The sequence below is a fragment of the Nerophis ophidion genome, linkage group LG05 (assembly GCF_033978795.1).
Source record: "Nerophis ophidion isolate RoL-2023_Sa linkage group LG05, RoL_Noph_v1.0, whole genome shotgun sequence".
NCBI lineage: Eukaryota > Metazoa > Chordata > Actinopteri > Syngnathiformes > Syngnathidae > Nerophis > Nerophis ophidion.
In genome coordinates, this window is record NC_084615.1 from 50,814,546 (window position 1) to 50,831,506 (window position 16,961).

The 16,961-nt window shown below is 42.6% G+C and overlaps 2 protein-coding genes across 3 annotated transcripts; one reads left to right on the forward strand and one right to left on the reverse strand.

Annotated features, from left to right (window-relative positions):
- Window positions 1-171: 171 nt before the first annotated feature.
- On the forward strand, window positions 172-4,147 carry crnkl1 (crooked neck pre-mRNA splicing factor 1). The gene is made up of 14 exons (XM_061901382.1): window positions 172-373; window positions 476-628; window positions 703-794; window positions 942-1,100; window positions 1,179-1,345; window positions 1,417-1,595; window positions 1,669-1,839; window positions 1,917-2,108; window positions 2,178-2,237; window positions 2,303-2,383; window positions 2,461-2,700; window positions 2,814-2,915; window positions 2,983-3,231; window positions 3,311-4,147. Exons 1-14 carry the CDS (start codon window positions 326-328, stop codon window positions 3,620-3,622), a joined length of 2,205 nt encoding a protein of 734 aa, XP_061757366.1. The 5' UTR covers window positions 172-325; the 3' UTR covers window positions 3,623-4,147.
- naa20 (N-alpha-acetyltransferase 20, NatB catalytic subunit) lies at window positions 3,650-6,047 on the reverse strand. Of its 2 annotated transcripts, XM_061901384.1 has the most exons (6): window positions 5,928-6,047; window positions 5,390-5,414; window positions 5,168-5,258; window positions 4,311-4,446; window positions 3,925-4,070; window positions 3,650-3,854 (listed from the first exon to the last, which is right to left on the reverse strand). In XM_061901384.1, exons 1-6 carry the CDS (start codon window positions 5,978-5,980, stop codon window positions 3,769-3,771), a joined length of 537 nt encoding a protein of 178 aa, XP_061757368.1. In that variant the 5' UTR covers window positions 5,981-6,047; the 3' UTR covers window positions 3,650-3,768. The 2 variants fall into 2 exon arrangements, with proteins under 2 accessions (XP_061757368.1, XP_061757367.1); XM_061901383.1 differs by having other exon boundaries at window positions 3,650-4,070.
- Between the last annotated feature and the right edge of the window lie 10,914 nt (window positions 6,048-16,961).

Consider the following 16,961-nt stretch of genomic DNA (forward strand, 5'->3'; position numbering starts at 1 on the left):
AGCAGTTGTTATCAGAATTAAATGTACTACTTTCAACGCTTTCATTCGTACTAAGTTTACTTTAGTCTTGTTCATAATGTATGTCAATTAAACACTGCAACCGGGGAAAATTCCCATCGTGGGCTCAATGAAGTGCATGTTATCCTAACATTTGTCATTTCCCGTCTGGCAACGCAGATGCATGTCAACGCAAAGCATGCTGGGTAATGTCAAAGTGTCTCTCGTGTACGGAACGTTCAGACGACGTTTTCACTTCTGATTGACTTTGCAAGACAAATCTTTGTTTTTTCAAACTTGTGAGGTGGTGGTTGAAATAGTCCACAAAATGGCTTCTACCGCGGCTGGGAAGCAGCGAATCCCGAAAGTGGCGAAGGTAACAAATATAAGCGGAACATGGTGGCTAAGCTAATGCTACCTAACAGCGATGAGGGTTTGCATAGAAAGCAACTTATTGTTTTCAAATGTGTGCTTCTAGGTGAAGAATAAAGCTCCCGCTGAGGTCCAGATCACAGCCGAACAGCTTCTTCGAGAAGCTAAAGAGAGAGAACTCGAACTTCTCCCGCCGCCACCAAAACAAAAGATTACAGATAAAGAAGAACTTAATGATTACAAGTTAAGGAAGAGAAAGGTGAGCAGCGTAAAAACACTACATCTTGAAGCTATGCTTTTTGGGGCAAGTTCATGTTTTCATTGACTTTGTAGGCATTTGAGGACAACATCAGGAAGAATCGCACTATCATCAGTAACTGGATCAAATACGCACAATGGGAGGAAAGCTTGACAGAAATTCAGAGGTATTTTGTTCTAACGTGCTATTTAGTTCATTTAAAATAGGAATCAGCTGGCATGTATTCTAAAGGGACAAGTGGAAAAAATGGATTGTATCCTTCAGCCCTGAATTGTCACATAATGTTACATCTCCATCTTCTATGGGACCTCAGGGCTCGCTCCATTTACGAGCGAGCGCTGGACGTGGACCACCGCAACGTCACACTGTGGCTCAAGTATGCCGAGATGGAGATGAAGAGTCGCCAGGTGAACCACGCTCGCAACATCTGGGACAGAGCGATCACCATCCTGCCCCGCGTCAACCAGTTCTGGTAAAAATGCACCGCCTGGGTTTTTTGAAGCCTCGCTGTACGCGCAGCATGGCATTTATCCGACTGTGTGCGCCGCAGGTACAAGTACACCTACATGGAGGAGATGCTGGGCAACGTGGCGGGCTGCAGGCAGACGTTTGAGCGCTGGATGGAGTGGGAGCCGGATGAACAGGCGTGGCATTCTTTCATCAACTTCGAGCTGCGCTACAAGGAAGTGGACAAAGCTCGCAGCATCTATGAGAGATATATCCTTCTACTGCTTCTTCTTCCAAATGATTATTGTGTGTATGTGCAAAGCTCCTTAACTCCTCTGCACTCGTCATGGTTCACCCTGAGGTGAAGAACTGGATCAAGTACGCTCGTTTTGAGGATAAGCATGGCTACATTGCTCACAGCAGGAAGGTGTTGGAGCGGGCGGTGGAGTTCTTTGGAGAGGAGCACGTAGACGAGAACCTTTTTGTAGCCTTTGCCAGATTTGAGGAGACTCAAAAGGAGGTCAGTTTGTCCGTACATGTTCTCATGTTCACTCACAAAGATGGTGGACACACTGTTGTTTCTGCCTTGTCAGTTTGAGCGGGTCCGCGTGATCTACAAATACGCTTTGGACAGGATCCCTAAGCAGCAGGCCCAGGAGCTCTTTAAGAACTACACCATGTTTGAAAAGAAATTTGGAGACCGGCGGGGAATTGAGGACGTCATTGTCAGCAAGAGAAGGTTTCAGTACGAGGAGGAAGTTAAGGTAGACGCCATGACTTCTGACCTTACAAGTTTCCTACGTGGTTCCTCTTTGTTAATGCTATTGTTATTGTTGTGTAGGCTAATCCACACAACTACGATGCCTGGTTCGATTATCTCCGTCTGGTGGAGAGCGACGCAGATCCCGACACGGTGCGAGAGGTTTATGAGCGTGCCATCGCCAATGTCCCACCCATCCAGGAGAAGAGGCACTGGAGACGTTACATCTACTTGTGGATCAACTACGCTCTGTATGAAGAGTTGGAGGTCCTGGTGGGTGCTGTTCTGTTCACGTCACTTTGTAAGTATACCATCTTCTTAATAAAGACTACTTGTTGTCAGGACGTTGACAGAACGAGGCAGGTGTACCAGGCTTGTTTGGATCTGATCCCTCACAAAAAAGTAAGTAAAAGTCACATTGTTGTTTGCATCGTGACAATGTTTCGTCATGACGTTTTCTCTTTCAGTTCACCTTTGCTAAGATTTGGCTGCTGTACGGTCAGTTTGAGATACGACAAAAAAACCTGCAGGGTGCGAGGAAGGTCATGGTGAGACTTAGCCTGTTCTTGGTCTTTGTCACTTTACTGTGAAAGTCTGCATGTGTATTCACAGCACTTCTTTTCAGGGCACAGCGATCGGGAAATGTCCAAAAAACAAACTTCTGAAAGGCTACATCGAGTTGGAGCTACAGCTTCGAGAGTTTGACCGCTGCAGAAAGCTCTACGAGAAATACCTGGAGTTCAGTCCCGAGAACTGCACCACTTGGATCAAATTTGCAGAGCTGGAGACCATTCTGGGGGACGTAGGCCGGGCCCGTGCTATTTTTGAGCTGGCTATTGGACAACCGCGACTTGACATGCCCGAGGTACTGCAGATCGCTCTTCAATTCAACTGGTTCTGACTTGTGAAAGTAATAAGAGATGAACACCAGTTGAAATCATTATAGTACCCAAACTGAGATGTTTCTGTAACTAACAGGTGCTGTGGAAGTCTTACATCGACTTTGAGATAGAGCAGGAGGAGTTTGACAACACAAGGAACCTCTACAAAAGACTTCTGCAGCGCACGCAGCATGTTAAGGTAGGCGTCGCCTCCGTGTGGAAACACACTGACCCAGTTGAGCCACTGACCTACATGTGGTCTTTAGGTCTGGATCAGCTACGCCAAGTTCGAGCTGTCAGTTGAAAGCAGTGACAGGCTGCAGAAGTGCCGTCAGATCTTTGAGGAGGCCAACAAGGGCATGAGGAGCTGCGAGGAGAAGGAGGAGCGGCTCATGCTGCTCGAGTCCTGGAAGGACTTTGAGTCCGAGTTTGGTTCCGACAGCAGCATAGAGCGAGTTCGCAAGCTGCTGCCTGAGAAGGTGAAGAAGAGGAGGAAGCTGACTGCCGAGGACGGGGTATGTTCCTTTTCTTTGTGCTTTTTATTTGCATCCCACCTGTAGGGAATTTCTGTACATGTTTTCTTTTTTGTTGCAGTCTGACGCTGGCTGGGAGGAATATTATGACTACATCTTCCCCGAGGACGCTGCCAACCAGCCCAACCTCAAGCTGCTGGCCATGGCCAAGATGTGGAAGAAACAGCAGCAGCTGGCCACAGAACAGACTGTGAGGCTCAACGAGACTTCAGAAGATGTCCCAGAGGACTCTGAGGGGAATAAAGTAAGTGAAGCCGAGAACACAGTAGATGACAGAGATGACAGCAGCAGCAGCAGCAGCAGCAGCAGCGAGGAGGAGCATGATGATGGAGACAAGGACAATAACAAAGACAACAATGAAGCTCAAGATTAGATTAACAATTGTCATTACACAAGGACATCTTTTTTTAACAAAACTTTATTTAGAATTTACAGCAAATACAGTTTTAAGAATGTGTGCTTTCACGCTGTGGCTCTTTGATGTTCAGAAATATGAGTGTCATAGAGCCACAAGGATTGTTATTCGATGTCCTCGGGCCTTACAGGATGTGGCAATGGAATGATGGACTTCTTCTCCATATCTCTGGACAAAGCTTTCCTCATGTCTGCACACATGGACAACATGTATCTGTCTTGCGTCCAACATCACAAGGACAAAATCAGGAGGCATCTTACCATAAGCATCCTCGTCTGGTTCACCATTGCTGGCCGAGTAATACTCGATGACAGTCCTGTAGACGCTGTAACCCAGACGCTTGTACATATTGACCGCCACCTGGTTGGATACTCGCACAAAGAGATCTACGAAGAAGCCACCTTTCCTGATGGACAGGACCAGCAGCTCATTTAAAGAAACAGTTTGTATTTTTGATGAAAATAAAGTAAAATGTTTGTGGAATTATCACTCTTTTTTTCATCAAAAGATGTTAACATTGACCAAGTTTGTTCTACAACTTTACATTTTTATCAAAGTAAAGGCAACTTAATCTACAATTCCAGGTACAGAGATGGCAAAAGTAATTCACTACCAAACTCATCCTGTCTGATGTGGCGGCACTAACCTTTCTGAGATTTCCTCCAGCATTTCCATGAGTTTTGCTGCCAATCCGAGCCTTCGAAACTCGGGAGCCACGGACAGAGCTGTGACATGACCATGCCACTCTTCCCGGGCCACGGATCCCTCTGCCTTCCCCATGACTGCAAGAACATTTAGCAAAAATTCTTGTCACTAGTAATTGTCTCACTTTAGTGAGAATAGTATCAGTCTTTGGAATGAATAAACCCCAAATTATCGTCACATTGCAGGAGCAATAACTTACTGCAGTGGTTCTCAACCTTTTTTCAGTGATGTACCCCCTGTGAACATGTTTTTAATTCAAGCACCCCCTAATAAGAGCAAAGCATTTTTGATTGAAAAAAAAAGAGATAAAGAAGTAAAATACAGCACTGTCATCAGTTTATGATTTATTAAATTGTATAACAGTGCAACATATTGCTCATTTGTAGTGATCTTTCTTGAAGTATTTGGAAAAAAAAGATATAAAAATAACTAAAAACTTGTTGAAAAATAAACAAGTGATTCAATTATAAATAAAGATTTCTACACAGAAGTAATCAACTTAAAGAACCCTCTTGGGGAAATGTTATAGAGATCCATCTGGATTAATGAACTTAATTCTAAACATTTCTTTACAAAAAGATAAATCTTTAACATCAATATTTATGGAACATGTCCACAACAAATCTAGCTGTCAACACTGAATATTGCATTGTTGCATTTCTTTTCACAGTTTATGAACTTACATTCATATTTTGTTGAAGTATTATTCAATGAATATTTTTATAAAGGATTTTTGAATTGTTGCTATTTCTGAAATATCTTTTAAAGAATACCCCCATTTGAGGACCACTGACTTACTGTATCCCATCAGTTCACCTCCAGGAGCCTCGGCAACAATGAAGTATTCAGGCCAGTGGGCCAGGTACTGCAGGTAGAAGGGGATCCCATACTGAAGTCCAATGTCAAAGAAAAGTGTCCACTTCGTCTCCATATCTAGTGATCCCAGTTTTTTGTCTCCTGGTGATAACCGATTGACTGATAAAGCTAAACTAATGTGACTATCTGTATATTGAAGGATACTGTTTCTGTCAAAGGGTCCAAGTTGCTGTGGAAGGGATTACAAACATATATTTATATCGTTAAAACTGTTTTATTTAGGGTCACTTTATAAGAGGAACATCAATAACAAAACATCAATAGTCTTTTATGAACATCGGTTGCACCGTAAACACATTGAATATCATTATGTCTGCAATAAGGACAGCCTGGTTATAGTATACTTAGGGTTACATTTTTAAATGTAAACGTGCTTGGGGTTAGCATAAAGTGCTAAGGAGTGTTAGCTCAAGCGGCTATCTTTTATTTACCTTAACCGGCTGTAACCAAAAGAAGTGCTACTCTAAACGACAGTTGGCTGACTTGTCTTTAAAGGTCACATCGAAACAAAACGTTAGTTGCTTACTAGTCATTTATTAAGATTTCGTCTGGTAGACACAATATATCAGATTATTGAACAGAGTTTGTTACAGAAGAGAGTCACAAAGTCACAGACAAAAAGGAAGCCGTCAAACAACATTAAACGCGTTTCAATATATAAAATAATGAGTGTTTCTCTTACATATTGTTAAATTTAAACAAGTCGTCGCAGGTGAACGGTCTTAACGTCGTCATCTTGACTTGAGGTAATACTGACACAGCGACTCCTGCTGGATGGAGGTACTTACGCCACTGAGCCCAACCAGATGCTCTCGCGAGAACACATGATAACTCGTTTGATTGATTGAAACTTTTATTAGTAGATTGCACAGTTCAGTACAATTGAGCACTAAATGGTAACACCCGGATACATTTTTCAACTCCTTTAATCGTTAATCAATTCATGGTACAAATATATACTATCAGCATGATACAGTCATCACACAATAGTTAATCATTAGAGCAGGGGTCACCAACGCGGTGCCCGCGGGCACCAGGTAGCCCGTAAGGACCAGATGAGTCGCCCACCGGCCTGTCCTAAAAATAGCTCAAATAGCAGCACTTACCAGTGAGCTGCCTCTATTTTTTAAACGTTATTTATTTACTAGCAACCGCTGGTCTCGCTTTGCTCAACATTTTTAATTCTAAGAGAGACAAAACTCAAATAGAATTTGAAAATCCAAGAAAATATTTTAAAGACTTGGTCTTCACTTATTTAAATAAATTCATTTATTTTTTTACTTTGCTTCTTATAACTTTCAGAAAGACAATTTTAGAGAAAAAATACAACCTTAAAAAGGATTTTAGGATTTTTAAACACATATACCTTTTTACCTTTTAAATTCCTTCCTCTTCTTTCCTGACAATTTAAATCAATGTTCAAGTAAATTTATTATTTTTATGGTAAAGAATAATAAATACATTTTAATTCAATTCTTAATTTTAGCTTCTGTTTTTTCAACGAAGAATATTTGTGAAATATTTCTTCAAACTTATTATAATTAAAATTCCAAATAAATATTCTAGCAAATCTATAAAATCTGTAGAATCAAATTTAAATCTTATTTCAAAGTCTTTTGAAGTTCTTTAAAAAAAAAAAAAAATTGTTCTGGAAAATCTATGAGAAATAATGGTTTGTCTTTGTTAGAAATATAGCTTGGTCCAATTTGTTATATATTCTAACAAAGTGCAGATTGGATTTTAACCTATGTAAAACATGTCATCAACATTCTAAAAATAATCTTAATCAGCAAAAATTACTAATGATTTTCCATAAATTCTTTTTTTTTAAATTTCAAAAAGATTCAAATTAGCTAGTTTTTCTCCTCATTTTTTTCGGTTGAATTTTCAATTTTAAAGAGTCAAAATTGAAGATAAACTATGTTTCAAAATTTAATTTTCATATTTTTTCCTGTTTTCTCCTCTTTTAAACCGTTAAATTAAGTGTTTTTTTTCATAATTTATTCTCTACAAAAAACCTTCCGTAAAAGGCAAAAAAAAATGTATGACGGAATGACGGACAGAAATACCCATTTTTTATATATATAGATTTCATTATTAAAGGTAAATTGAGCAAATTTCTGCCAATTTATTTACGTGTGTATGAAGCTGGCTGGAAGCCCTTTGCATTAATCAGTACCCAAGAAGTAGCTCTTGGTTTCAAAAAGGTTGGTGACCCCTGCATTAGAGTATATACATTGAATTATTTACATTATTTACTGTACAATCCTGGGGGGTGGGATGTGGTATGTGTGTGGGGGGGTGGGTGGGGGGGGGGGGGGGTTGGTTAGGTTTGGTTGATATCAGCACTTCAGTTATCAACAATTGCATCATCTGAGAAATTGACATTGTAACAGTGTAGGTCTGACTTCGTAGGATTTGTACAGCAAGTAGTGGACATAGAGAGATCAGAAAGCATAATAAGTATATACATTTGATTATTTACATTTGATTATTTACAATCCTGGGAGGTGGGGAGTGGAGGTTGGAGGGCGTTAGTTTTGGGTTAAAGTTGCCTGGAGGTGTTCTTTTAGTGCGCTTTTGAAGGAGGATTGAGATGCACTTTCTTCTACACCTGTTGGGAGTGCATTCCATATTGATTTAGCATAGAAGGAGAATGAGTTAAGGGTTTAACGTGATTAGTGGAGCTCCCCCGGTGTTGTGGTTATGGCGGTCAATTACGTTAAGGAAGTAGTGTGACATGTACTTTGGTATCAGGGAGGTGTAGCGGATTTTATAGACTAGGCTCAGTGCATGTTGCTTTACTCTGTCCTCCACACTGAGCCAGCCCACTTTGGAGAAGTGGGTTGGAGTGAGGTGTGATCTGGGGTGGAGGTCTAAAAGTAACCTGACTAGCTTGTTCTGGGATGTTTTGAGTCTAGATTTGAGGGTTTTGGAGGTGCATGCGTAATTGAAAAAGGGTTGAATGAGAGTTCCCGCTACCATCTTCATGGTGCGTTTGTTGACCAGAGATTTACGGGGAGAATCTGGAGAGAAGTCTTGTTTGTTTGTTGACCTTTTTGATTACCTCGGTTGCCATTTTATCACAGGAAAGATTAGCCTCTAGAATGGAACCCAGGTAGGTGACCTCATCTTTCCTGGTGATAACAATGTCACCCACTTTAATAGTGAAGTCATTGACTTTCTTAAGGTTGATTTGGGACCCAAATAGGATGGATTCCGTTTTACCTAAGTGTATGGATAGCTTATTGAGCTATAGCTTATAGTCTTCATTTTCATCATGGATCAAACTAGAAGACCAAAGAAGCCCTCAAGTTCCCGGTTTAGAAAAAGAAAATAACTAGGTGAGAAAGGGGCACAAGATAAAAGTGTGCAGATTTGTAAGAGCGTACTTGCCAACCCTCCCGGATTTTCCGGGAGACTCCCGAAATTCAGCGCCTCTCCCGAAAACCTCCCGGGACAAATTTTCTCCCGAAAATCTCCCGAAATTCAGGCTGAGCTGGAGGGGGCGCATGCAGACCTGACTCAATGTTGTGACCCTCTTAAACAGGACAATACTGCCATCTACTGTACATAAAATGTAAATATATTCTACATTTAAGTGCAGTCAAGGAACATGCATTAGGGAGTCTGTTCTGAATCCCACAGTAAAGAGACGTAACTTCATCACGTCGCCTGGTTATTCACTCCAACCCAATATATTACACCGTCGACGAGCAAAATGAAGAAATACTCTTGCAAGTTCCAGAACGATTGGAAACAAGAATTTCAGTTTATCCAGGAGAGTTCGAAGGGGAAGGGATATGATGCCTGTAATTTTGTAGAACAGACTTCTCCATTGAACACGGCGGCCTAATGGATATACTCAGCCATGAACGGTCAGCGAAGCACAAAGCGTTCGCAGCGCAGCATCGTTCACAACCCAGTATTATGGGCCACCTCGCAAAATGGAGACCCAATGGTGTAACTTATGCTGAGACAAAGATGGCTATGCTGATAGCTGGAAGCAACATCCCGTTCTCATTTGCGGATGTCTACAACAAATCCGTGAAGGAGATTGCTCGCCAATACGCAAATGGCAGAACAAAGGTTACTCAAATAGTGAAAGGTAAGTGTTGTTGTTGTTTTTAGTAACCAGCAAGCACAGTACAGTCATAGAGACAAAGAAGGACCTTCAAGTCCTCATGCTGTTCAACACATGTAGGACATGCTGTCTCCTACTTCCTTACGCCATAGCTGCAAATCTGTGTATACAACAATGGAGGGCTGTGATGCAACTTCAGACCTGGAACATGGACCAGTTGGTACCCAGATGACACCATCTGGAGCAGACGCAGTCTCACGAAATTGGAATTTGCCATGCATGCAAGTGGCGTGGTGATCCTCAACTTCCTGCTCAAGTATGACAACCACAGTCTGACTATCGAAGTACGTGCATGGCGCCGCCGCTGATACCACTATATCACTGCCTACTGACTTGTCATGTGACGCTGTAGGACAGCCATGCATACTTTCCAACCTTGAGACCTCCGAATTCGGGAGCTGGGGGGGGGTTGGTGGTAGCGGGGGGTGTATATTGTAGTGTCCCGGAAGAGTTAGTGCTGCAAGGGGTTCTGGGTATTTGTTCTTTTGTGTTTATGTTGTGTTACAGTGCGGATGTTCTCCCGAAATGTGTTTTGTTATTCTTTTTTGGTGTGAGTTCACAGTTTGGCCCATATTTGTGACAGTGTTAAAGTTGTTTATACGGCCACCCTCAGTGTGACCTGTATGGCTGTTGATCAAGTATGCATTGCATTCATGTATGTGTGTCTGTTAAAGCCACATATATACTGTGACTGCATCGACACGCTGTTGGTATGGATGGAGGAAAAGCGAACGAGACGATAGGTTGTAGAGGACGCTAAAGGTAGCACACCCCAATATTCTTGGCCGGGTGGAAATCGGGAGACATTTGGGAGAATGGTTGCCCCGGGAGATTTTCGGGAGGGGTAGTGAAATTCGGGAGTCTCCCGGAAAAATCGGGAGGGTTGGCAAGTATGCAGCAATGAGACATTTAAGGTGGAAACATACTACACGTGTCCCAGCTTGTCCTGCAGCCAGATTCAGAAGCACACAGGCAGTGCAGAGGTAACGTCAAACATCTTGAGGGGTCATGTAGAAGCCTTCATTAGCAAAGTTTTAAGGTTCTTCCTGATCCTTCAGGTGGGTTCCCGCCTAATGCTGCATGTGGACAGCAGCTTCCCACTGACTGGGATTCACTATGAGGTAGGTTACTGCATGACCACTGACTGGGATTTCCTGTGTATCAATCAATCAATCATGTATATAGTCGTTGATCACAGGTGCTTCGAAGGGCTGCACAAACCACAGTGACATCATTCATGATCATGTGAGAGTCCAGTCAGTTGGGGGCAAGCAGAGGTTTGTAGGAGGTCTCCATACAGGTCATAGAGGAGTGTTCCACACAACATCACATGTAGGTGCAGCAAAGAGGAGTGAAATGGATGAAAGACCCTAGAAAAACACATGCCACAGCACCATCATGCTAATGTAGAACATGTGAGAAGGTCACAAGAAGTGAGAAGGGATGGCGTGGTTCGGTTGGTAGAGCAAACTTGCCAGCAACTTGAGGGTTAAAGATTGGGAGTGGGAGCCCACATCTGCAGCCCCTCCAAGGTTTCTCATTGTATGCCATTGGGTTGAGTTTTTTCTTGCCCTGATGTGGGATCTGAGCCGAAGATGTTGTTGTGGCTTGTGCAGCCTTTTGAGACACTCGGGATTAAGGGCTACATAAATACACTTTGACACTTTGATTCTTCCCCTCTTCTTATTCTTCTCTTTCCTTTCCTTTTTCTTCTTCGCCTTGTTGTCCTCGTTTTTTTGTATTCTTCGTCTCTCTCTCTGTCTCTCTCTGTCTCTCTCTTCGTCTTACTTTTCTTGTCCTTCTTTTTTCCGCTTTACTTCCCCTTCCTTTTGTTCTTCTTCTCTTTCTTCTTCTTCTCCTTTTTCTTCCCCCTGTTCTTCTTTTTGCCCTTTGTCTTCTACTTCTACCTCTTCATCATCTCTTTTCTTCTTCCCCTTGCCTGGTCAGGACATGACCTTTTGCTTCTTCTGTGGTAACGACTGTCGTCTGAGGTCAGCACAGCCGCGCTCGCTTATGACTTCGCCTCCGTGCTGGCTTTCCTCTCGTCATACAGCTGCTGTCATGTCATCTCATATTAATCGTCTTCATCCTCATCATGTGTTAGTGCTTCTCTGATAATAAATCAATGTGATTTGTGTCTGATCTTTTCAAGCTTTGATGACCTTGAAGTTATCTCCTCTGCCAGCAGGTGTCAGCATTGTACAACGTTTCCCTTCACATACATTTCATAGTGACGTCACTGTGCAGTAAAAACAATGAGTATTTATACAGTTTGATAGCAACATTTCTAAATAAATATTCAAATTTGTTTAATTTCTGCTTCGCCTGAGAAAGATAACCTTCAATTTGATGATCAATAATCAATTCAATTCAAATAAATTCAAAACCCAAAATAACTGTATTACAAAAAAAAGCTGCAAATTCACGCAAAGAAGTTAGCCAAGTATATTTTTGTTAAACACTTGTCCGTTAAAATCTGTTGCTCTATAACAATGATTCTGAAACTGTGGTACGTGTACCACTAGTCAGAGTGGTGACTAGAGATTGTACAGCCAACTAAACAACAGGTGCCATGTTTGGTACCTAAAACCTGTGCCTGCAATTGAGTCATTCAGACGTTAATTTTCCTGACGAAATAAACTAAACTAATAAGTGTAAATGTAGTTCTTAACATACTCCAGCTCATAAACTTTTAATAAATCGTGCTTTTATTTTGTTATGGTATAATTTGTGGGCAATTCTGCGCCCGTATTTAATGCACTCCGCTGCTTCCTATAGTGACCTCCTTTTGCCAAAATCCTCATTAGCTCTGGACTAACAATTATGGAGAAACTATGACATGTGTCATGTGTGGAGTACATAAACTGTGGTGGCTGCCTCCAATGTATTTGTAATGGCCTGATTTACTAAAAATGTTTATGAGTACTAAAACAAGTGCAAACCTGATAGCACACGCAAAGCTGATCTACTGAAGGTGTGCAAAGTGGATTGTGTCTGTTAAGTGAGCAGAATAAGTCGTGCAATCCATTTTGCATCTCTGTTTTCATTCCATCCATTTTCTTCCGCATATCCAATGTCAGGTAGCAGGGGCAGGAGCCTAAGCAGAGAAGCCCAGACTTCCCTCTCCCCAGCCACTTCGTCCAGCTCCTCCCAGGGGTTCCCAAGGCGTTACCAGGCAAGCAGGGAGACATGGTCTCCCCAACTCGTCCAGGGTCTTCCCAATGGCCTCCTACCTGTCAGACGCGCCCTAAACACCTTCCCCGAGAGGCGTCCGGTGAGCATCCTGACCAGATGCCCGAACCACCTCATCTGGCTCCTGTCAATGTGGAGGAGCAGCAGAGGATGGCAGAGCTTCTCACCCTATCTCTAAGGGAGAGCCCTGCCACCCGGCGGAGGAAACTCATTCCGGCCGCTTGTACCCGTGATCTTATCCTTTCGGTCATAGCCCAAAGCTCATGACCATAGGTGAGGATGGGAACCTAGATGGAACAATAAATGGTGTGCTTTGCTTTCCGGCTTACCTCCTTCTTCACCACAGTGGATCAACACAGTTTCCGCACCGCTGTAGACTCTGCCTGTCAATCTCACAATTCTCTCTTCCCCCCTTGTGAACAAGACTCTAAGGTACTTCTCAACTTGGGGCATAAACTCATCCCCAGCCCGGAGATGGCACTCCACCCTTTTTCGGTCAAGAACCATGGACTCTGACTTGGAGGTGTTGATTCTCATCCCAGTCGCTTCACACTCGGCTGCGAACCGATCCAGTGAGAGCTGAAGATCCTGGCCAGATGAAACCATTAGGACCACATCATCTGCAAAAAGCAGAGACCTAATCCTGCAGCTGCTGGATGATTTATGAGCTGATTAAAATGAATTAAATGGATTCGTTATGGTGTCTGCTGGCTTTTTTTATACAAGTCAGAAAATACAAATTTAAGCATAGGTCCCCTTTAACTGCAAATAATAAGTTGAACACTGAATGAATGTTTTCCCCACCAGAAAATGATGTTGATGTTTTTTGAATATCTATGATGGAGCTCCGCACTTGTCAATCCAGTTTCCCATCCTTATAACCCGTGACTTTTGTGCAAATACTCCTAAAACATGCACCTGGGGATAGGTTGATTGCAGTGACGTGCGGTGAACTAAACACCAGGTGAGGCATACATACTTTTTTTTTTTTTAACTTAAATTTATATGTGCAGCTCTAGTCATTGTTGATTTAGGTTGCAGATTAGAGTTACAGGAAAACAAGGGAGTTATTCGCTTTCATAAAAATGTTATCATAATGATATTATGATATGATAAATGGTTCCAAAAACTATTTGATGAAGTTGTTATTAAATACTTTTTGGTCCCATTTGCTTTTAACAAAATAAATCAAGTATGTGAGTATATCTTACCTTTCTGTATTTGTACTTGAAGCAGCAATAGCTATCCTCCATGAAAACATACTTTGTATGATCGCATTCATTTTGTCTTAAAGTCCAGTTTAGAGAAGTATTTCATCTTGGATACAATATGTAATGCTCCATATTGGCAGAAACATTCATTTAATTCAATTTCATTCCAAGAAATTAAACAATATTTTTGCATCTGACAAAAAACACCCACAAAGGCTGGCTTACTCTAATAAAAATGCCATGTTTGTTATAAATAAAGTTAAAAAAAATAATAATAATAAAAAGCTGGCTTCCACTGGAGAGACCTGTGTCTGCTAGCTTGAGCGCCCCCACTTCTCCCAGTGTGGCGAGTCAGAGTAGTGCTGAGGCATTGAACTGCAAGTTGACAATATATCGCCCCCTACCTTGAGGCAGAGGTACTTGCTGCCTCAAGACCTGCCTTTTCCACGTGGCAACAAGCATGCGCCCCCTCGCACGCCCACGCCCAATACACACTGTGTGTAGCCGTGGAGGCCCCGCCTGTGTCTGCCTCACTTCTCATCTGCTGCATTGTTTTGATCAGGATTTTGACCATGAAAATGATCAAAATATACAGGAACCACACCAGAAAATGATCAAAATATACAGGAACCACACCAAAATCACATAGAAAGCACAAACCAAAAGAGAAATATTAAAACTTATTTTATTGTATTACTTCGTTTTGGAACATCTCATGGTTAAGCCACCTGGTGGCAGGTGAGGCACTGTCTCACTTGCCTTCCCTGACAGCACGTCACTGGTTGATTGGCATCACTAAATTGGCCTTAGTGTGTGAATGTGAGTGTGAATGTTGTCTGTCTATCTGTGTTGGCACTGTGATGAGGTGGCGACTTGTCCAGGGTGTACAGCGCCTTCCGCCCGAGTGCTGCTGGGATAGGCTCCTGCAGCGCCGTGACCCCGAGGGGGACATTTGGTGGCAAAATTGATGGATGGATAATAATATGTATATGTACATGTATATGTATATATGTGTATATAAACATTTATATATATATATACCGTATATTACCAAGTAAACGCCCTTGGGCAAATAACCGCCCATGTCCTAATAGCCGCCCGGGGTCTGAGCCCATTTTGTGAATTAAACGCCTCTTCCTAATAATAGCCCATGTATGCGGTACACGACAACTGATGGACGAGAATACTTTAAGGGGGAAGAACAAACAGAAAGTTTGACTTAAAGTTCAAGCTAGCGGTTGTGAAGTATGTGGCGCAGAATTCTTGTTTGGCAGTGGCAGGCAGTTTAACGTTGACCCGATGCGTGTACGCGAATGGAAACAAAAAAAGGGAGAACTACTATCTCAGTCAGCAATCGATGGAAAACGGGCTCGCTTATCTGGCGGAGGTAGGAAGAACGTGAACGACGAGTTTGATGCCAATTTGTGTCAGTGGAGACATCACCTTCGTGGACTGAACCGCCGTGTGTCTCGCAAAATGGTCCGTTTTAAGGCCAAGGAGTTGTATGCCACCGCGAGTGACACAAGAGATATCGGGGATGTGTTTGGTGCAACGAGTGGCTGGCTTAATTGATTCCTGCGTTGGAACAACTTTACCCTCAGGAGGAGAACAACTGTTGCACAGAAGGACGCTCCCGTCGAGAAGATTGTCAACTTCCTCGTTTTCTCTACTAAACAGATAGAGGCCAAGAAAATCCAGCCCAAGAATATCGTCGCCATGGATGAAACAGCCGTCTGGTTTGACATGTTTGGTTTTAGTACGGTCAATGAGAGGGGCGCCCGCTCCATTTGCCTCAAAACCACCGGCCACGAGAAGGCACGCGTCACGGTGGCTCTTGCAGCCAAAGGCAGACGGGACAAAGCTGAAGCCTTACATTGTGTTGAAAGGTGCTGTCCGTGATGTAAAGGCTATGCAGAGCATCCCTGGGGTGATCATAACTTCCTCCAAGAGGGGCTGGTTTAATGATGACCTGACAAAGGATTGGCTCCAGAGGGCAGTGGGGAAATTTCACTTCGGACCGAGGCTACTTGCATGGGACTCGTACCAATGCCATATCAGCGAGGCCACGAAAGCAGAGCTCAAAAGGGGCTACAACCTTACCTTACTCCTAACTATACGAATGCGCATACTGCCCGTCCCCTTAAAAGTGGTGGGAGGTCACAGTAATATACAACGAAAACTTTAACCTTAGTCCTAACATAAACAACAAATATAAATCGTTTGAGGTGCTTATTATGAGGTCTGTCACACCACTGTCTCTATACATGGCTGTTATCTACCGCCCCCCAGGGCCCTTTTCGGACTTTATCTATGAATTCTCAGAGTTCGTTGCTGATCTAGTGACGCACGTCGATGATATAATTATAATAGGGGACTTTAATATCCCTATGAATACCCCATCGGACCCACCGTGCGTGGCGCTCCAGACTATAATTGATAGCTGTGGTCTTACACAAATAATAAATGAACCCACGCATCGCAACGGTGATACGATAGACCTAGTGCTTGTCAGGGGTATCACCGTTTCCAAAGTTATGATACTCCCGTATACAAAAGTAATGTCCGATCATTACCTGATAAAATTCGAGGTTCAGACTCATGTTCGGCAAGCTAATAATAATAATAACTGCTATAGCTGCTGCAACATTAATGCTGCCACAACAACAACTCTTTCTGACCTACTACCCTCGGTAATGGCACCATTCCCAAATTATGTGGACTCTATTGATAACTTCACTAACAACTTTAACGACGCCCTGCGCGAAACAATTGAAAGTATAACACTGCTGAAGTTAAAAAAAGCTCCAAAAAGGGGTATCCCATGGTTTACAGAAGAAACTAGAGCTCAGAAATGATCATGTAGAAAGCTGGAACGCAAAATGGCGCACGACTAAACTTGAGTTTTACCATCAAGCATGGAGTGATAACTTAATAACTTATAAACGCATGCTTACCTTAGCTAAAGCTAAATATTACTCAAATCTCATCCGCCTTAATAAAAACGATCCTAAATTTTTGTTTAGTACTGCAGCATCGCTAACCCAACAAGGGACTCCTTCCAGTAGCTCCACCCACTCAGCAGATGACTTTATGAAATTCTTTAATGAGAAAATTGAAAGTCATTAGAAAGGAGATTAAAGACAATGCGTCCCAGCTACAACTGGGTTCC

Bases quoted from the DNA above. Each gene is read 5' to 3' on its own strand.
- crnkl1 (XM_061901382.1), top strand. From the start codon at position 326: ATGGCTTCTACCGCGGCTGGGAAGCAGCGAATCCCGAAAGTGGCGAAG. The intron at 1,101-1,178 runs GTAAAAATGCAC...TGTGCGCCGCAG, and splicing joins CCCCGCGTCAACCAGTTCTG to GTACAAGTACACCTACATGG. The intron at 2,916-2,982 runs GTAGGCGTCGCC...TGTGGTCTTTAG, and splicing joins AGCGCACGCAGCATGTTAAG to GTCTGGATCAGCTACGCCAA.
- naa20 (XM_061901383.1), bottom strand. From the start codon at position 5,980: ATGACGACGTTAAGACCGTTCACCTGCGACGACTTGTTTAAATTTAAC. The intron at 5,415-5,927 runs GTAAGAGAAACA...TCCCTTCCACAG, and splicing joins TTGTTTAAATTTAACAATAT to CAACTTGGACCCTTTGACAG. The intron at 4,447-5,167 runs GTAAGTCAGTGG...ATGTTCTTGCAG, and splicing joins AGGTGAACTGATGGGATACA to TCATGGGGAAGGCAGAGGGA.